Consider the following 21,874-nt stretch of genomic DNA (forward strand, 5'->3'; position numbering starts at 1 on the left):
AGAATGCAGACCAATATGTTGGGGCTCCAAGTTGCATGTTTCTGTTTACTGTGGGTCGTATCACTGGCAGCGCTGTTCACCGCTGCAAGTGCATTCAGTCTTGCAGGTTTAAAATGTGAGTTAAGATAAACTCCGCATCATGCATGTCAGACTGTACATTCCTCAGTGTTTCTTCCAGGCGTGATTTTTCACGCTCCTATTAGATAGGGTGATGTCACCAGAATGCAACTTTTATGCCTTGCTTTTTGTGTATGGTGCATCTCTTCCACAACATGGTAAATCTTAGATTAGCCTTCACCAACTGGAACTACAACTCCCATCAGCCCTGCAAGACAGGTTGGGCGAACACTGTCTTAGATAACCTTCTGTTGGCATTAAAGCCTTTGTAGTCTTCCTGTTTCAAGCTAAGTGTGTTAAAAACAATACAGTGGTACCTTGGTTCTCAAACTTAATCCATTCCGGAAGTCCGTTCCAAAACCAAAGCATTCCAAAACCAAAGTGCACTCTCCCCTAGAAAGTAATGCAAAATGTATTCATCCGTTCCAGCCTTTTATAAGCAACCCCTGAAACAGCAATTTAACATGAATTTTACTATCTAATGAGACCATTGATTCATAAAATGAAAGCAATAAACTGTGCACTGCAGTCGCACAGTCAACCAGTAGGTGAACTGGGTTCCACACAGTCACAAAAACAAAAAAGAGAACTGCAAAAACAAAAGCGCAAAATAAATAGACAGACCTCAGCGTAACATTCAAAACAGAAGTGTGGCACTCAAATCGGGAGCATAACACTCAAAATGGAGCACATTTGGCTTCCAAAACAGTTCGCAAACCAGAACACTTTCTTCCGCGTTCGCAGTGTTTGGGTTCCAAGTTGTTTGAGTACCAAGGCATTTGAGAACCAAGGTACCACTGTACCTCATCGTCGGACCCCTAACCAGGAAGCGATCACTACTAAGCCACCACTCCTTTTGAGAAACATTTTCCCCTCCTTTCTTTGCAGCCACAGCATCATCACTTTGTTGCCCAGTTCAGATGGAGCTTTCTCAGCCGAATTCATTTGTTCTCCCCCCCCCCCCGCCCTTCATTGCTAACATGCTTTATGGCCCTCTTGAGACAGTGTGTGTGAGAGAGGAGGGAAAGAAATTGGCGGGAACTAACCACAGAGATGGATCCAGCAGTCAGGAGGTGCTCAATTTGAACTGCACATCTTTCTCTTTTGTCAGATTGTTGGCTGTGACCACCAGCTGGGAAGCACTGTCAAGGAAGATAACTGTGGGGTCTGCAATGGCGATGGTTCCACCTGCCGGCTTGTCCGAGGCCAATATAAATCTCAGCTCTTGGCAAATAAACGTAAGATGTTGATTTGACTTTTTGCCTCAACAGGAATATGAACGTCCTCCAAACAATGATGCGTAAAGGGACCGGTCGCTTCTAAGGGTTTTAATTATAACCCAAACATTTTTAAAAATGTTTCCTTTCACTGTACTGACCCCATGCTGGGAAATCAGGCAGAATTAATCTTCCGTCAACAAAAGGCTTGGCGTTTGGATTCTGAAGGCACGCAGATGGAAGAAAGGTTTGCCAGATGTCGCAGAGGACATGGCAGCTTTTTCCTGACGCGTCAGAAGGAAACTCCACAGGTGTGTCTGCTCTGGTGTTGCCATCATGGAGAAAACGGCACCTGCTAAATGGCTTTCCACTTGCTCGCCTGCAGCATAGCCACTACAAATGTATACAAGCCACATTGGGGTTAGAATCAGGCCACAACTATGGCACACACACAAACACTGCAATATTTTGTGCCCCCAAAAAACATGAGGTAATATTCGTAAGCCCTTGGAGCAAAAAATGGACTTGGGGAAAGCTATGACATTCTAGAATGATTTACTCATTAAATGTTGCAGATGGGGCCAAACTTTGTAATGTCAGCCTGGTGGCCCCTTCTCCATTGCAGTGCACCTTTGCTCGGGAGCTTTCTAGTGGAAAGGGGGGGTGTCTGCTCCCCCTACCCTTAAAACAATTTTTTTTTTCATGTTCTCGTTGACTTCTGCCTATGTAGATGCCCCAGGCACACAATTACTTTGACAAGATGAGTCTAGAACCAATGGGGTGCAGGGCGTGAACCCTGCTGGCAGGTGAAGGGTTAAGCATCTCCCCTTGCTACTAAGTGCTCCTCCATGAGCACCATGCAATAAAAAAGGGGCAATAATTACATGTGGTTGTGATGTAATGTGTAGCCAGGTACAAATCATCCTGCTGTTAACAGCAAAGGTAAAGGTAAAGGGACCCCTGACCATTAGGTCCAGTCGTGGCCAACTCTGGGGTTGCGGCGCTCATCTCGCTTTATTGGCCGAGGGAGCCAGCGTACAGCTTCCGGGTCATGTGGCCAGCATGACTAAGCTGCTTCTGGCGAACCACAGCAGTGCACGGAAACACCGTTTACTTTCCCACCAGAGCGGTACCTATTTATCTACTTGCACTTTGATGTGCAAGTAGATAAATCTGCTAGGTTGGCAGGAGCAGGAACCGAGCAACGGGAGCTCACCCCGTCACGGGGATTCGAACCACTGACCTTCTGATCAGCAAGTCTTAGGCTCTGTGGTTTAACCCACAGCGCCACCCACATCCCTATTAACAGTTAGCAGCTGTTAACAGTAATGCTTAGCTTTTCCTCAACTCTGGCCAAAAGTGAACATTCGTTTTACAGAATGCATGGTTTACGTGTGTGTGTGTGTGTGTGTGTGTGTGTGTGTATTCTGAATTTAGAAAGAAAAACTGGCACATGAACTAAACATCTAGAATAGCATGTAATTTCTGACAAGGGTGTGTGGAGCCATTTCTGCTGAATATCTATCCCACCTATTTATGTTTGGTTTCTGTGGGGAACATTGAAAGGCATTTGTTTACAGAATCATCCTTATGGTCTCAAAGAATAGCCCGATGGCTAGACACACCCTGAGTTTGCACAGCGTGCTTCCGAAAATGAATGCACTAGCTGCGATCTGCCCAGCAGATCGAGGAATAACAATTCATGGAAAAGCTGAATAGTCTTGTGCAAATACTACGTGTTGTAAGACTGAGAGCATACCAAGCCAACTTGGCTTAGTCGGGACCAGCAAATACATTTTGCCGCCTGAAGCAGGACAGCAAATTACACCCCTCAATATGTCAAAGACAATAGTCCCCCAGTCTTCTCAAGTTATTTTGGCATCTGAGGCAGACAGTTTCACAGGTGCCTGTCCATGGGAGTAAAAATGCAACAATAATAAAATGATGAACAGTTTGCCACCTTTTTAATGGCACCCGGAATGAGCTGCCTGAGGCTGCTGCCTCACTCCGTCCTATGGTAGGGCCAGCTCTGGGCTTAGTGTAGGAGCAGGGAATTTGCTGGACCCTCAGTTCCCAGCATTTATTTCTTTTTAAAAAAATAATAATATTGATTTTCTTTTTTCTCATCACAAATATACTTATATCCATAATGTACGATTTGTGTAACATCTCCCCTTCTCTCCCTTTGGACTTCCCTCAACTTCCATTTCTGATTTAGTATCCTCATTATTATATTCTGCTGTTTTTTACAATATATCAGTATTTTCACTTTGTTGCAATATTTGTTCCCTGTCCATAAAATTGTGAATGTTTATTTAAACCCTGCCATCGAGTCAATGTTCTTTCTTTGTTTCTGAAAATATAATATTAAAGGTTCCCACTCTTTTTTCAAAGTCACTATTGTCCTTTTCCCGAAGTCTGTCTGTCAGCTTTGCCAACTCCGCATAGTTCATCGGTTTTTCTTGCCATTGTTCTTTTGTTGGAATTTCTCCAGTCTTCCAGTTTTGTGCTAACAGTATTCTCACTGCCGTTGTAGCATACATGAATAATGTCCTTTTCTCTTTCGGCAGACCTTGCCCTCAGATACCCAATAGGAAGGCTGCTGGCTGTTTAACAAATGTTGTTCTAAACATTTTTTTCAATTCATTATATATCATTTCCCAATATATTTTAACGCTTTTACAATCCCACCACATATGGTAAAAAGTTCCTTCAACTTCTTTACACCTCCAACACTCCTTCTGTTCATTTTTATATATTTTTCCCAATTTAACCGGTGAAATATACCATCTATACATCATATAATTCTGTTTTTAAAAAATATTTTATTAACCAATTTCCATATAACAATTTATCAATCTTCTTAATCAAATACATTATTTTTCCCCTCCCCCCCTCAACCCTCCATCTTCCCCCCCCACACACAGGACTTCCCTCAGCTCCCCTCCCTGATTTCTTTACATATATTGTTTTCTGCATGTTATAAAATTGTACATATCCTTACTTCAGCTAATAAATTTGTGGATGTTTATTCAAAACCTGGCAAAAAGTCCAATTCATTTTATTGTGTTTTTAGATAGTTTGCAAAAAAGTTCCCATTCTTCCTTGATGTCACAGTTGTCCTTTTCACGCAGTTTATATGCCAATTTGGCCAATTCCGCATAGCTCATCAATTTTTCTTGCCACAGCTCTTTCATTGGGATTTCCTTATTCTTCCATCCTTGTGCTAACAAGATTCTTGCCGCTGTTGTAGCATACATAAATAAGTTATTTACTTTTCTCTATTAACAATATGCAATCTGTGAATTTCAGATTTACTTTCCAAAGTTTTATGCAATCTTCAAATTGTATATTGTGACCTATATCTTGCTGTCCATGGTGACTGGGGCTATGGGCATTCAGCAACAGGTTCCCCATACACCCTCGGCTTATTAAATAGCGGTGCATTTCTGTTGGGGAGAAGCAGGTCCAAATTCCCACCGAACCATTAAGCTCACCACAGACTTACTAGTTACGTCCCTCATCATAACCTGCTTTTAAAGGGGCATGTATACTGCCTGTAGCTCCTTAGAGAATGGGTAGGATTATATATATATATATATATATATATATATATATATAGGGACGCAGGTGGCGCTGTGGGTTAAAGCCTCAGCACCTAGGACTTGCCGATCGAAAGGTCGGCGGTTCGAATCCCTGCGGCGGGGTGCGCTCCCGCTGCTCGGTCCCAGCGCCTGCCAACCTAGCAGTTCGAAAGCACCTCCGGGTGCAAGTAGATAAATAGGGACCGCTTACCAGCGGGAAGGTAAACGGCGTTTCCGTGTGCGGCTCTGGCTCGCCAGAGCAGCGATGTCACGCTGGCCACGTGACCCGGAAGTGTCTCCGGACAGCGCTGGCCCCTGGCCTCTTAAGTGAGATGGGCGCACAACCCCAGAGTCTGTCAAGACTGGCCCGTACGGGCAGGGGTACCTTTACCTTTACATATATATATATATATATATATGCTTTCGTAGATTTTCACGGGTACAGGAATGCAGGTTTTGGTGTCCTCGGGTGTCTTCCCGTGTAAAAGTTGGGGTGTCTAGGCGACGTTTCGACGAGGTCTCACTCGTCATCTTCAGGCTGGTGCTTTCGGCTTCTTGTTACTGGAACAGAGCCTATATATATATAGTAAATATTTCCAGACCCTTTCTTTAACAGGTGGATTATATACTACTTCAAAGTTGGCTGCTACATACAGAGTTGGAGATACACTGCAACATTTTGCTGCAGGTTCTACTTCTGTGCAACAATTTTCAATCTGATAGCACTGCTCATGTTTCTGTGCTCTGGAGCTGCAGGCCTTGCATGACTTGGCTGTTTAATCTCAGGGTTGCTGCAGTTATTGCTGCTGCTACTTCTATATATATATTTTAAAAAACCTCGTCCAAGTGTAATTTCATTCCCATACTTCCTCTCCGAATCCATAGCTATATTCCCGCACAGCAAGGCACGGCATAAGGAACATTTGGCTGCTGGAGAGAGTCTGCTTTCATTTCTGGTTTTCCTTCCCTCTTGTACTATCACATAAGGGGGGAGGGGAGCATCTGTGAAGCAGGTAGCTTAGAAGCTCTGAGGAACGCCACTGCACTTAAGAGATTCCGTTTTTTAGCACTTCACATTAGCAGCTTCTGTGCCAAAAGGAAAAATAAATGCTGGGAATGTTTTCTCTCTCTGAAGCATTCCAAACACACCGCTGCGTCCATCGTATTGAATTAATTTTCTCTCTGTATCTGCGTTCAGTTCTGTTCCCCCACTCTGCGGACATTGTGGAGGGGGGAGTGGAGGGTTTTGGAGACAGGGATCAGAAGACAAAGATGTAGATGGAGCAGTGCAACTGTTAGCACTTGCAACGGAAACAACTATCTCAGTATTCACAGGGATAGTATATCAGTCCCAGAAGTGTGGGAAACCGGGGGGGGGGGACTACCATGGTGGGAAGAGAGCTGTGTCCCCCACTTCCCTCCTACGCTCTTCTGAAGGGGAAACACCTGGTTTGGTGTCCCCTCCTTGCAAATAAAAATGAAAGATTATTTGAAAGATCTGGCGCTTCAGCAATCCTGGCTCTTTCTCTGCATCCACCAAAAGTACTTAATGTGTTTTTATTACTCCTGCTTGTAAAATTAGTCTGGTTTGTGAATTTTTTTCTTCTGCAGCAAAGCCCCTCCATGGTTGAATCTCTTCCCACTTTGACCCTGCATTGCCTCCGAATCAGAGGCAGCTTTTCAGAATCCACTTTCTCAAAGTAACGGATAAAGTGCTGATCCTGAGCTCATCTGTCACATGCACAGTTTCTGTGGGCTGGTTTCTGGGCTGCGCATTCTGTGTGAGCTCTCCACTTATAATAATATAATAATAATTTATTATTTCTACCCCACCCATCTGGCTGGGTTTCCCCAGCCACTCTGGGCGGCTTCCAACAAAGATTAAAAATACATTAAAATGTCACACATTAAAAACTTCCCTGAACAGGGCTCCCTTCAAATGTCTTCTAAATGTTAGGTGGTTGTTTAATGCCTTGAAATCTGCTGGGAGGGCATTCCACAGGGTGAGCACCAGTACTGAGAAGGCCCTCTGCCTGGTTCCCTGTAGCTTTGCTTCTCGCAGTGAGGGAACCGCCAGAAGGCCCTCGGCGCTGGATCTCAGAGTCCGGGCTGAACGATGGGGGTGGAGACGCTCCTTCAGGTATACAGGACCGAGGCCGTTTAGGACTTTAAAGGTCAACACCAACACTTCGAATTGTGCTTGGAAACGTACTGGGAGCCAATGTAGGTCTTTCAAGACCGATGTTATGTGGTCTCAGCGGCCGCTCCCAGTCACCAGTCTACCTGCCGCATTCTGGATTAGTTGTAGTTTCCGGGTCCCTTCAAAGGTAGCCCCACATAGAGCGCATTGCAGTAGTCCAAGCGAGAGATAACCAGAACATTCATCACTCTGGCAAGACAGTCTGCGGGCAGGAAGGCTCTCATCCTGCATACCAGATGGAGCTGGTAGACAGCTGCCCTAGATACAGAATTGACCTGGGCCTCCATGGACAGCTGTGAGTCCATAATGACTCCCAGGCTGCACACCTGGTCCTTCAGGGGCACAGTTACCCCATTGAGGACCAGGGAGTCCTCCACACCTGCCCGTCTCCTGTCCCCCAAAAACAGTACATCTGTCTTGTCAGGATTCAACCTCAATCCTTCACTTCAGTCCTGAGCTCTCCAATGTGTGGAAGGCTGCCGAGTCAAGTTGTCAGGATGCAATAGAGGGGACTAGGCCACCAAGCATATTTCCACTCCTCTCCTGGGGACTAGAATGCCTGAAAAATTGAGCTGTTTCACTCAAGGACAGTAGATTTCATGCCATGGGATGGGTGAGCTCAAGGAATTAGATATTTTGCCAGGAATGGGTGGGGCTTCTGAAAGACCCCACTGCAGAGTGGCTTTGAGAAAGGATCCACTCCTGTCGTGCTTCTGGAGTCTAGAAACTTTGATTCCCTAGCAATGCAATCCTGTGCATGCTTACTCCAAAGTAGCTAAAGGGGGAAAAATCAGTGGGGATTATCTCCCAAGTAAGTGTGCATTCCAAGGTTTGCAGGCTATCTTTTTGGGAAATTTGTGGGTTTCGGCTGAAATCCTAAATGCACTTACTGGGGGGGGGGGGAGTTAAGTGCTGTTGCAGTTGACTTACTTCTGAGACTGTATAGGACTGTGTGTTACTCAAGCATGATTTGGATAGTCAAACTTAATTGAATAAAATCTCTGAGCTGCTACCATTATTGGATCAAAGGCAACTCCTGTCTTCGCTGCTTTGCCCTTCTCAGCTTGCACATGCACACACATGGCCAGCTCTTATCTGGACCTCTCTCACATAAACACACTGGCATGCGCTGATAAAAGGACAGCTTTGCTGACATTTTCTCTAACTTTGGCTTTATGTCAAGACTAAATGGATTGCTTGCTAGGGATTCCAAGCTACTTTGCCTCAAGTCACAAGTAATTCTTCTTTAGCGGTATTCCAGCGGATCACACGTGAAAATTGTTATCTCCTCTGCACGGATACACGCACAAACAAGCAAGCATCACAGGATTAAATACTTTTATTTATGTATATATTGTCCAGCTTGGGTGAGCCTAGGATAATGAGAGTCAATTCACCAATTGGCCAGACAGACATTATTTCAAATGTTGGACCTTAGGAAAGTCTAGACCAGGGTTTCCCAAACTTGGGTCTCCTGCTGTTTTGGGACTGCATCTCCCACCATCCCTAGCTAGCAGGACCAGTGGTCAAGAATGATGGAAACTGTAGCCTAAAACGTTTGGGAAACTCTAGTCTAGACCATGATATGACTCAGGGATTACCCACGTCTGTTTGCCCTACCACTTTCCCCTCCCCCAAACCTGTGGTTTAGCACTGAATTGGAAGGGAAAAAATGGCAATTGAGTTTTCCATGGACTGCTATTCTGATATAGCGCTAAAGAGCAGGTTTTCAGCAGTAGGGCGAAGGCAGAACCTCTCATGGCACAAGCGGAAGTGTTGGCCAAGCCCTCAGTGAACTGTGTGCTGCTTTGTGACTTGAGCAACTGGGCTTTGAAAGGGGCACCTTCGCTCTGCTGCTGGCTTTGGTGGAGTTGAACATTTAAAGTCAAAAGGCTACAGCAAAACTTGCAGTGCGGATAGCAAATCTATTTTCACAACAGAGTAAGAAGAACAGACTGTGGCTGTGTTGAGCTTACTGGATCTTTTTAAAAAAAATTAAAGCTCACATAGAAAGGTTGCTGTTGCTTGCACTTCAGATGACCTGTGGGTAAACATAGACTTTCTATTTTCAGCAGCCCCATTCCATTAAGTTTTTATTAACCAATTTTTTGTACTACAAGGGTAGGCAGCAAAGGTTTCACTGACCTTTCCTAATGTTCAAGGCAGGTAAAATATGCTTGCTAAGAATTAAAAAATGCATTAAAATGATTTTTCTCTTGGTTTCTGAGGCTGTGAGAATGTTTTAGTGCGTGAGAATTGCGGGGGGGGGGGACTGAGCTGGCATCCAATATGTATTTTAATTTAAAGTGGTGGGATGATTGGGATAAAGAGTTTCAAGTATTTGAGTTTGGCACCTAATTTTGTTTTCTCTCCCTACAAATGTCAGTTATGGAGCTGCTCCAGCCAGCACCAAAATGGGAGATCTTAAAAGATAAAAAGTTGGGGGTTTTTTGTTTCATTTTGTTTAGTAGATCCTGTGTGATATTTCCTCTCCATTCCATCCTACTACCTTGCCCCCATCATCTGAGCAATGTGACCACCAAACCCCCCAATTCCCAGTTCCCACATCCCAACACCCCAACCAAGTAAATATTTCATCCCCCCTTCCAAAGAAAGATTAAATTCTCATTGTTTGCCAATAAAATATCTCTTGGCCTCCTGCCGTAAAAATGTTGATAACTGTTTAATGACAATACAGATGCACAGTCAAATTTCTGAGGAGGCTCACAAGAAAGTCAGTAAACAGCTGGTTTGTAGCCTAATATCTGCAAGAGCAGCTGTTGCTATGGACGTGTAATAAGTGTTTATTTTACAAAGCAACCCTGTATAATTAAAGTGATAGCTTTCCCTTGAAAACAAGGGCATTTGTCTCACAGCGCAGCACACACAAAGTCTGTGAGACGGTAGAGCAGAGCATAATTGTTTCATATATAGCTGTTCTTCAGGGTTCATTGGGTTTGAATGTTTGTCTTTTTAGGTGGCCCAAAACTTGGCTTGCCATTTTCCCATGAAGAACTGTTTTCACTGCTTGTTTGGGCACTTCCTTTGCTTGTTGATCATGTATGTTTTTTTGCCTCCCTCTTCCCCCACCCAGCGGATGATACCGTGGTTGTTATTCCCTACGGAAGTCGACACGTTCGCCTGGTGCTGAAAGGTCCTGATCATCTCTGTGAGTAAAAGTACACTTTATCTTGGTCTCCCGTTTTTAATTGCTGTCTTGTTTTAACAGGGCTGTTTAATTGTGTGTTTTAATTGCATATATTTGCAATTGAATGCTTCGCATGAACTTGGTTTTTGCACTATGAAAAATGCTTCAAAGCCTATTTCGGCATTGTGTGTGTTAATTACACAATAATAGTCAAATGCTCATAATATGCTGTGGAGCTGTATTTACCAAAAAACCAAAACAACTCTACAGTTTCTCTGCCCCTGCCCTCCTGCCCAATGTAAGAGTCAGCCCTATCCTCAAACGCCACTCCCAAGAGCATCAGTTAGCTGCACAATTATAAGAAGCTATAATTTAACCCATAAATAAAACACAAATTTTCCAGCCAGCTTGATGCAAAGGACCGCTGTAGAAAAGATTGTGCTGGTTGATGAGAATACAGTGAATACAGCTTTCCTGCTGCTCTGCTGAAGCACCACACTGCTCATGAGCTTAACACATGTTCTTGCTCATATGTTTTCTTTGGTATTTCTGGACTTTGGAGACACGTGCATTTTGTACTGTGCTGTTAAAGGATGTTGCCCAAAGAAAGCATGCCAGTGCCCAAGATAGTGGAGCAGAGATTTTGCTTTAATAAGGGTGGGACATAAGGAACGCAGATACACTGGAGATCCCCAAGGAGCTTGTAGTATATAATACCATGAGCTCAGCTTAAGATATCTGAGTGGACTGGCAACAGATATGGAAGGCAAATATTCCAACGAGGTCCTGACTTGCAGAGTCTCCAGTTGGCTTCTTTTCATGAGCTCAAATGAGGGAGCCAAAATCATTAACAGCCATATATGTTCCTGAGGGCCTAGGGCAGGCTTCCTCAACCTTGGCCCTCCAGATGTTTTGAGATTACAATTCCCATCATTCCTGACCACTGGTCCTGCTAGCTAGGGATCATGGGAGTTGTAGGCCAAAAACATCTGGAGGGCCAAGGTTGAGGAAGCGTGGCCTAGAGATATGGATTGAATTAGATGATGAAATACAGTGATGGAAGACAAGAGTTCAGAGTCATCCGAATAGAGTTGGTTCACTCTGAGGATAACATGTTTGAAACATGGGTTGTATCCCCTCCCCAAAGAACAGGTAATTCATGATGAGATGATGCTGGATTTTTAAAGGGGCAACCCCTATTTGTCTTGCATTAAGCCTACAATTTCTCGCATCTCATGAAGCCGAAGTCGCTGTGTGAGTCATACAGTCCTCAGCCATATCCCACAGTAATAAAAGTCAGAGGGAAGCTCATTGCATTATGGTCCTGCCGACTTACCATCTTGAGCTGTGTTTCGTGATGACACAGTAAGAAGATGGGGAATTCACTATAAAAATTTCATCCTCGTGGTGAAAGTAGCATCTAGATCAGCTTAGTTTATTGCCAGTGACACGTTGGATGATCAGGACAGTGTCCCTTTTACCTGCTGTGAACACACACACACACACAGAGAGAGAGAGAGAGAGAGAGAGAGAGAGAGCGAGAGCGCCCGGTAATTGAACCAAACATACACCAGGGAAGAGATTTTGAAAGCAGGTGAAAAGATGTATATTAACTGAATTCGTCATGGCCGTTAAAATGGTGCAGTTCTCCCTTGGTTTTCAGGGAACAATATAACATGATTTTCAAGATGCTAGAAAGCCCACAGAAGAAATCTGCAATAAATTCTGGTTAGATGCATAGTCACTTAAATGTTACAATGTGAGAACTGGATCTCCGTAAATCTCTAAACACCAGACTAGGGTTAATAGTTTATGGGTGTTTGCTACAGCCATATAATATTAACTGGTTTATCAAAGGTTCTGCATGTGCGTAATAATTATCCCATCCCCCTCGCCAATCCTGCCTAGTGCTCTGTGAGGCTATTTAGCAGTCGAGAGAAATGAAAAGTACAAATATGTGAAATGGAAGATCAGACAGAAAGTGAAACACACCTACCCATGCTTTCACAAGTGAAGCTGAGATATCATAAATATTGTGCATCACGAAGAGTTTTAGAATAAAAGAAGATCAGCTCTACATAAAGCAGTGCCTTGGATGAGCTCATTCAAAGTGAGCCGAAGGACCAATATGACTCCTAAGCAATAGGCAGATGGTGAATGTCATCCTGGAGTAAACTTTACACAAGATCATGATCTTGTCATGTGTTTGCAATAAATGTGTTCTCCTGGCAAGAAACCAGTGTGCTCTGTTACGCTGAGCCTGGTTCAGCTTCGGTAATGTGAAGATACTGAAAGAAATTCCCTAACAAGCCTAGCTGATTGACACCTAAGGCAGTTTTCATTTAACAGGTCATATTTCTGTGCTGCACCATGACTTGTCATGCCCTTGTCTTATTGCATCATGGATTAAATACCCTGGGGGGAATGGGGATGAGCCCTTCGGCATTGAGCCAACAATTTGGTTCTGTAAGGAATATCTTCCCCGTTCCTGATCCTATCCATGACTCTCCCAGCCACTGTTCTTTTATTCCTTCTTTTTTGTTCTCCTTTCTCCTCCCTCTGCTATGCATTTCCATGTTCTCAAAACATACTGGGGCTAGCAACGCAACCTAAGTCCAAGGAAGGGGTTGGTGCTGGTGAACCAGTTAGGTAATTCGTTTAACTGCCTGGTGCAGAATTGTGTGTGTTTTGCATGAAATGTAGAAGGGATTTTGCATCGCTGTGGAAAATGCATTATTAAAACAGAGTTCATCCTGGCCGACCTGCGGAGCTTTTTTGGCTGGAGCTTTCTGTTCTCCTTGGCTAGCTCTGGAATAAAAGCCTTTCTATATACTTCTATATCTCATTCTGAAAGAGGCCAGGAAGGAGTACAACTTCCGCTTGGAATATCAGGACACACACACAACAGAGAGAGAGAGATATACACAACACCTTCTTAATTCTACTGGGAATTTTTCTGGCTCCAAAATAAATAAATAAATAGAAAAAAGAGAGGAGACCAAAATACACTGGAATAAAGTAGAAAAAGATTGTGTGCAGGTCTTAACAGAGATGTTCACAAGCATAGACATTAGTGAGGGCAACTTAAATGATTGGCTGCTCCTTATTAACGGAGGGAAAATCCATCTCACTCAGCAAAAAGGACATTTCCTTAAAACGTAGTATATCTTTCAAATGTGCTTTGACATTCCCGGTACTAATCGTTTTGCTTGCTTATTTTCTCTCTGCGAGCTGCCGAAACAAGCGCACCCTCCTCTTAAATGTGTTGTGTTTGCCAGATTTAGAAACCAAGACGCTGCAAGGTTTGAAAGGTGAAAACAGTCTCAGCTCCACAGGTTCGTTCCTCGTGGACAATTCTAGCGTGGACTTGCAGAAGTTTCCGGACAAAGAGATCCTGAGAATGCCTGGCCCCCTCACTGCAGATTTCACTGTCAAGGTGAGAAGCTACAACTAAACCATGCTGTTCTTTTTAAGGAAAGGGGGATGTGAAACAAAGGGCAGTTCACTTCAAAAGCAGTGTATCAAAAGGCCACTTATCCTTCCAGCTCTCTGCCAAGATTGACATAGAGATGGGGTATCTCCTATGAGGAGAAAGTCCCCGTTGACCCTCAATGCTTATAGCTTGGGATTAAAGAGAGTGACTGCCCCTCTGCATGTAGCTATGTACACGCCATAAATTCAAAGCACATTTCTCATCCCATTCCAATGAATCCTGGGTTGTTGTTGTTTAGTCGTTTAGTCATGTCCGACTCTTTGTGACCCCATGGACCAGGGCACGCCAGGCACTCCTGTCTTCCACTGCCTCCCGCAGTTTGGTCAAACTCATGCTGGTAGCTTCAAAAACACTGTCCAACCATCTCGTCCTCTGTCGTCCCCTTCTTCTTGTGCCCTCAATCTTTCCCAACATCAGGGTCTTTTCCAGGGAGTCTTCTCTTCTCATGAGGTGGCCAAAGTCTTGGAGCCTCAGCTTCAGGATCTGTCCTTCCAGTGAGCACTCAGGGCTGATTTCCTTCAGAATGGATAGTTTTGATCTTCTTGCAGTCCATGGGACTCTCAAGAACCTCCTCCAGCACCATAATTCAAAAGCATCAATTCTTCGGCGATCAGCCGCCTTTATGGTCCAGCTCTTATTTCCATACATCACTACTGGGAAAACCATAGCTTTAACTTTGTCGGCAAGGTGATGTCTCTACTTGTTAAGATGCTGTCTAGGTTTGTCATTGCTTTTCTCCCAAGAAGAGGCATCTTTTAGTTTTCTGACTGCTGTCACCATCTGCAGTGATCATGGAGCCCAAGAAAGTAATATCTCTCACTGCCTGGGAAATACCTTCAATTCCCAGCACCCTTAACAAACTGCGGTTCCCAGAATTCTTCAGGAGGTAGTGAATTGGGCTTTAAATTTATGTTGTATATGCTGCTCCTGCACACCTCTGAGGAATCAGAGCTATGAGCCCTCCAAAAGGGCTTTCGTTCAGCATTGGGTAGTGGGTGGGAGGGTGGGTCGTTAGGAAGATAGCTATACAGTGGTATCTCTGCTTACTTAATTCGTTCCGGAGGTCCGTTCTTAACCTGTTCTTAACCTGAAGCACCACTTTAGCTAATGGTGCCTTCCGCTGCTGCTGCTGCTGCCGTGCCGCCGCCGCCACCGCCCAATTTCTGTTCTCACCTGAAGCAAAGTTCTTAACCTGAGGTACTTTTTCTGGGTTGGCGGAGTCTGTAACCTGAAGCATATGTAACCTGAAATATATGTAACCCGAGGTACCACTGTACAAAGAGTTGCAAACTTTTATTGGAAATATGTCGTTGCAGGCTGTTGCTAGTGCTCCGTATGTTGTTCTTAATGAATAAATTGCCAAGTTAAATAGAGTAGAATCAAAGCTCTTAGGGATGAACACATTCATGGAGTGGAGGAGGAAACACTTGTGGAAAAGGCAGGTTGGTTATGAGATCCCGGCTAAAATAAGAGTCAGTATAAAATGAAGCTGAAGTGGGCAAATTAGACTCTGATTCAGGCTCATCATTCACTGGTTTTTATGCTTCTGGAATCTCACAGAAGGTGTAAAAACGCATATAAAACTAAACCCCGAGCCTCTCAAGATGAGCAGGCTGGCTTTGGTCAAGAAGTCATTTGTATAATTTTGAGGTTCTGCTCTGCGCAGTGCTGGCTGTAAGAATCAAGTGGTTTCCTGACATTAGTGCTTTCCTATTCTTCCAGGTAATATAAAACACATTGCTGGAGGCAGTGTGCACATTCTGCAGGGGAAGGGGGTGAAATTGCAGAGACAAATGTGAGCATTTGGGAATTACAATAAAATAAAACCCCTTTTTTGGGGGGCGGGGAGGTAGGTCAAGAGGGCCTGAAGGATTTCAGCTGTAAAGCTGTAAAAATTGCATTGTGTCCAGGATACCATAAATTTTTCATTGTGGGATACAATGTCAGAGGGTGTTTGATGTGAGCTGATTCTGATGACCTTGTGGCAGATGGAAATGCAGATGGTTGCATGGAAAGCAGAATATGGGAACAAACTGAATTGAAGAAAATAGAACAGAATTAAATCTGTGGACTTTTTGGGTGTGTTGTACCTGCCCTTCATAACCCTCTCCAGATGTAGCAATCTGGTCCAGCTGAGAAAATGTTCCCAATGCAAAACCAGTTGTTTATTATTATTATTATTATTATTATTATTATTATTATTAAATTTGCATTCCTCATTATACCTGTATATCTCAGGTTAGTTCACACAAGGTGCCAAAAGAGGTGTTTATTAAAAGTGGGAGTGCCAATAGGATTTTCTGGGTCCAGTACATGGTATGTGGATTGGGCCCTCCAACAAATTTGTGGAAGAGGACATATGTTTGCATGAAGATTGGATATGCTTTGTGTGAGATGGGGGGGAAATGTGGCCTTTTGAAGGTAGGGTGGGAGGCTCAAAATCACATCCGTGGCCACACGCCAAATAAAATGCCCAACAGGCAGAATGTTAAACATTTTCAGCTACTCTTCATCAAAATCCACACATGTTCATAGGTCATCGGCTGTTCTTCAGTACAGCAGAATGAACCACTTGTCCTCTGTCTTTTCTTAACTTTTTTTCTTAAGAGTTCTTGGTAGTCAAACTATGGTACCTGCATCTTTTCTTGCCCTTTGTGCAGGTTTCCCCAAATTTGGGTCTCCAGCTGTTTTTGGACTACAACTCCCATCATCCCTAGCTAGCAGGACTAGTGGTCAGGGATGATGGGAATTGTAGTCCAAAAAACCAGCTGGAGTCCCAAGTTCGGGAAACCCTTCCTTAGTGTTTTGACTGTTTTAAACTTACAACAGCTCTTTTATACAGTGCTATTGCTAAGTCCAAAAGGAAAAATTAAAGAGCCATTGCGGTTTATTGCCATCAGTCTTGGCTGAATTGTGTTCTTGTCAGAGTGTCCTTATTTACTTTTCCAGAAAGGCAATTCTGGACCAAACAGAACTAAGCAAAAATGTAATAAAAAGGTTGATCATTGAAGGGGGGGTGTCCTTTCTCTCTAAAAGCACTTAGTATGAATGTTTCCATTTAGAAAAGTGAAATGACCTAACTAGATGTAATCTCAATTATGCAAACATATCATTCGTTTCAGCTGAGAATTTGCTGATCAGAATGTAGGTGCCAAAGATTTCCTTTTTTTCTAATACAGGTTCCTTTAGCTGTGAATTGCAGAATGCAATGTATCTGAAAACAATCCTTAGAGTATATAGTACTTTTAACAATAGTAGTATGTGTAATCAGGTCAGCAACTGAAAGAATTTTCCATACACTTAGTAAATACATTTAAGGCAATGTTGTATTACATCATGGTGGCCTTTACTACAAAGATATATTGGTTTTATATCCCTGTCGCTGTCATGGCTCCCCTCAGTGAATTATTGAAATTGTAGTCAGGTGATGTATTCATAATTTTCTGCTTGCAATTCCTTGCCACCACCCAGTTACAGTTCCTAGGATCCGCTAAACCTAGGGAATAATTATTAACAGTGCAGCCCTAACATTTTACTTTTATTAACAACTAAAAACTAGCCTTGTGCACAGGTGCAGGAAAAATTAAAAGGCAGAATAGCGGCCATGTAGCATTCGGCATTTGGTGTTTATACGATATTCCGTGTCGCTTGTAGTGGCAGCCATATTAATTGCTTGGAGACATGAGTGCTTGCAGTGTGAGGAGCCCAGAAACTCAAATGCAGATGGATATAATTGCTTTGTGGGTGCTGGCAGTGTTGTAGTACCATGTCCAAGGAATTCCTCACTTATATGCTTCTCAAACAAACAAAAAAAGCACATGTCCTCCAACATTTCTCTGATGAAAATAGGGCAACACTCTGTCCATCTGGGCAGCTTCTAGCATATATAAAAACACAATAAAACATTCAACATTAAAAAAAACCTTCCCTATACAGGGCTGCCTTCAGATGTCTTCTAAACATTGTATAGTTACTTATCTCCTTGGCTCAGGGGTCGGATAAAAGCGGGACATTCTGGGATCAAATCAGAAACTGGAACGGCTTCTGGAAATCCAGGACTGTCCCTGGGAAACAGGGGCACTTGGAGGGTCTGTAAGCATATATCCCACACTTGCATATTTATCTAGTAATACTGATTAATCCTTGTTTCCTTATTTTCTGAGGAACAGACCCTTAGAAAAACTAGGAGAACTGTACTTGCTGTACTTTTCCATCTATAAGATGCCCCCTATTTGGGGGGACTGAAATTTCATAAAATGGGGAGAGGTGGCAAAAAGTTGTTGAGCTTTCTTTGGCAGGGAGATGCTGAAAATCACTCACCAGCATGCATCACAAAATCCGCCTCCAGTCTGTTCCCTCGCCGGCAGATGCTGCAAATCGCCCGCCCAATTGTCGCAGTGTTAGCCAATTAACAACACCCATTGATGCAGCAACCAATAACACGCACAATAGCTGTTGACAGCCACTGCAGCAACCAATCAAACAGACACCCTATGCACTACCCATGTATAAGACGACCCCCACTTTTTTGCATGATTTTAAAGGGGAAAAACCTAGTCTTATACACAGAAAAGTACGGTATTTAGTGTCAGTCCGCTATGTCTTTCCCCCTTATCTTTGAAAGGGTCTGATGGCAGACATTTTCAACTCATTTTCAACATTCTTAGATGCACAAAACTAAATCCAAACATGGATTTCAAGTTCAGAGCTTGGGTCTGTGTGCTAGTGAAAATGGGATATGAATATTCTAAATCAACCGATTCTTTGGGACTGTTCTGGAAATGCAGCCAGTCAGGAGTGAGGAATGATGCAGCCAGTGGTTGCTGAACTCTGACTCCATCATGCGCCTGAAATCTTCCACCCCACCAATTTAATACATCTATGGACCTGAGTCTGTGACTATCCCTTCTCCAAGCCTAACCTGCTAGGTATTCGCCATACTAAAATATGTAAGAAAGCAATTTCAAGTTCTTTAGAAGTGTGTTTTCCTTTGCGGAAACTTCTTCCTTCTTAACCTGACCATACCATACCCCTTTTGCAGATGGCTATTTGATGATGACCTAGCGAAACTCGATTAATATGTCATTTTGATTAAACCAGAGAACAGCAGATGTAACCTTAGAATGTGCATCTTAGGTCAGGCTACTGTAAACTCCAACAGGCAGGAGTAAATTGATGGGACCCATGTTGCCAAAATCCAAACAGTTCTGTTTAGCAACAAGGAAGTGAACTTATCTGATTAAAACCGAAAAGTTTTTCAGTGTGACTAACTGCCAGAGAGATGTTTCAAATCACCATTTCCTATCATAGCTTCAAGCGTAAGATTATTTATTGCGTTTATCACAAAGAGCCCTGTTATTTATGGATCTGTGTGAAGTTTGATCAAAGCAGACATATATTAGCTCACAAGGGATTGGAGGAATAGCTGGTGCCTAGGCATACAGTTGTTTTCAGCATCTGCAGTAAACGGATAAATCATTTAGAAACAAAGGGGAAGACATTGATTGCTTCGGGTTCTTCCTTCCTTTCCTCCTTTCCTGGATCACTCATATATACATATATATTATATCATGTGGTTTTGATACCAAAGCAATCACAGGGCTAAGTGGACCCATTTGCGTTATTTAAGTTTCCTGACATCGGCGGTGATCCTAAGCAAGTTCATCAGGAAGTCTCGCCAAATTCAGATGCTTATTTCCATATGAAAATGCTTCCATATAAAAAATTACTTACTGGGTCTTGAACATGCCCCGGGAATCCTGAGCTCCTCTCAGCTTCCACTGTACCTTCAGATTCAAATAAACTTCATTTTTCAAATGTGGGTGGGTGTTCAGCACATAACATGTGTGGTTTCGATAAACTGAGCAGAGTATTACTCTTTAGTGTTTTCCATGGTACAATGCATTTAACAGATATAGTTAGAACCTGTACTTTCCCTTGAACTTGGGTTTCTGAAACCAATGTTGGGATGGCCAATAGTGCAACTAGCCACACACAAAAAATAAAAAAAAAAAATAGGCAGAACAATTTAGGAACATTGGTGGATATTATTTGTGGTGGTGTAATAATAATAATAATAATAAAGCAGAGACATCACCTTGCCAACAAAGGTCCATATAGTTAAAGCTATGGTTTTCCGAGTAGTGATGTATGGAAGTGAGAGCTGGACCATAAAGAAGGCTGATCACTGAAGAATTGATGCTTTTGAATTATGGTGCTGGAAGAGACATAAGCAAAAGCTATACACAAAACGGAAGTTCCCAGCAAGCTGTGCTGGAATGTAAACAGACATGTGACATACAACAACTCCACACATCTGTTAAGGTGGAACGGAATATCGTGACAAAGGCCTCTCAGGCTTGCTGAGATGGCCCAAAGAAAAGCAGAGCAAGATGTTTGGCACCAGCTTGGCTGAAGGACTTGCCAGAAGGAGGCGTACCCAGCACCAATCCAGCCGTTTTAGGGACTCCACTCTGGATTTGCGTTGAGTTTATTCCTTAGCCTTTTATTCCCCTGAGTCAGGATGAATGCTCAATCAATGGGGTGTCTGGAGAAACCCATTTGGTTTTGGTATCATCTCAGCAATTGCCTGGTTTTATTTATTTCTATTAGTTCTTTATTCCGTTTAGCCCAGAGGTATTCTGGACTGGGTGCAAAACAACAACAAATTTAATTTAAAATACCTTTAAAATAGATTTAAAAAGTCACCCAACTAATCATAAGACTAACATAAAGAGGCAGCCCCTTAATCCATTTTACTAATTCACAATAGAAGTCAGCACCAATTACTTTTGAGAGACATCGTGAGTCAGAACGTGGAATTGAGAAGAGATGCTTCCCTTTTCAACATGGGGACACGGCCTCCTGGCTTGTGGATTCTCTCCCCAGCTTTTAGAGATAGTCCAAAGTTTTAAAATGGGTGTGCAGACAGGATACAGCATTTAGCTTTCAGCAGAATCAACATGTGTGCCTAGTCAACAGCTGATCCTGCCTGAGGGCTGCAGAACCCAGGTCTAACCTCTTGTCAAACAAAATTCTGACAACACGGTAATCATAATAGTCTCTTCTTCTCCCAAAGCCTATCCAACTTTTATGAAACAATAAACACTCTTTCTTTCTTTTTTTCTTTCTTTTTACTGATTTATTTTGCCTCGTTCACCTAGTAATGTTATTTTTCCATCTGTGATTAATTGCGGTGTATTCCTGGCTGTCTGAATAACTTCCCACTTATTTCAAGAGATTGATCTGCATCTGCCTTTTCTCTGTGTCAGAGAAGACAGATAATCAAGCAGACAACACGACAAGAATCCTTGGGGATCTGGGTTGTTATGTCTTCCCAACTTGGGATGTGGAACCTACTCAACCCTTTCAACTAGTCCCTGTGTAATCTCTCTCCTCATTTATCACGCTCTGGCTAGGACCTCACACATGAGACCTTTCAGGTCCAGGCAACGTAGTTGGTCCTTCTCTCTCTCTCTCTCTCTCTCTCTCTCTCTCTGCCACAAAAGCTTTCATTGCTGCACATTCCAGTAAGAGATTTCAAATAGCATCTAGCATGATACCATTCTGGTTCCCAAGAGTCAGCGGGGCTTTTCGTTAAGTTCAGATCCATACTTGATTAATGCACCACCCTACTTCAAGGAATTGGACATCCTGTTTATGGCATGTTCAACAAAATGATATTAATCCATACAAGAGGCCGCCTTCATTGCTACAGCTGTATATATATATATGTATGTTTGTGTGTGTGTGTGTGTGTGTGTGTGTGTGTATTCCAATGGGGAATTTGACATCACTGTTTATCTTGATTTTTAAAAGACCAGCTTTCCCTCAGTAGAGTGCAACTCTTATATCTTTCAACGTATCCCGAAGCATTTCTGCCCTGGTTCCCCCTTTCCCCCCCCCCAGCTAAAATGCTATTTTATTAGCACTTACATTCCTCTTACTTCCTGAAGAAATAAGTAATCCAAATATAATGCAATTGGTTTTGTATCTGTCCCCCACCCCACTCGTCACTGGCAGTGCACTTCCACTGTGCCAACTTCCCTGTTGCCTTCCATGTTTCCCCTTTACTGCTAGGGAAATGGAAAAGTGCATTTAATAATAATAATAATA

The 21,874-nt window shown here is 43.1% G+C and overlaps 1 protein-coding gene across 1 annotated transcript in view; it reads left to right on the top strand.

The window, feature by feature from the left end:
* ADAMTSL1 (ADAMTS like 1) overlaps window positions 1-21,874 on the top strand; it is a 257,653-nt gene that overhangs the window by 87,371 nt on the left and 148,408 nt on the right. Inside the window, exons 5-7 of the mRNA XM_083718246.1 lie at window positions 1,229-1,355; window positions 10,213-10,287; window positions 13,545-13,702. Of these exons, the coding sequence (XP_083574372.1) occupies window positions 1,229-1,355; window positions 10,213-10,287; window positions 13,545-13,702 (360 nt within the window). The remainder of the gene's footprint in view (window positions 1-1,228; window positions 1,356-10,212; window positions 10,288-13,544; window positions 13,703-21,874) is intronic.

Source organism: Podarcis gaigeae (assembly GCF_964106915.1).
Source record: "Podarcis gaigeae genome assembly, chromosome: 17".
Classification (NCBI taxonomy): Eukaryota; Metazoa; Chordata; class Lepidosauria; order Squamata; family Lacertidae; genus Podarcis; species Podarcis gaigeae.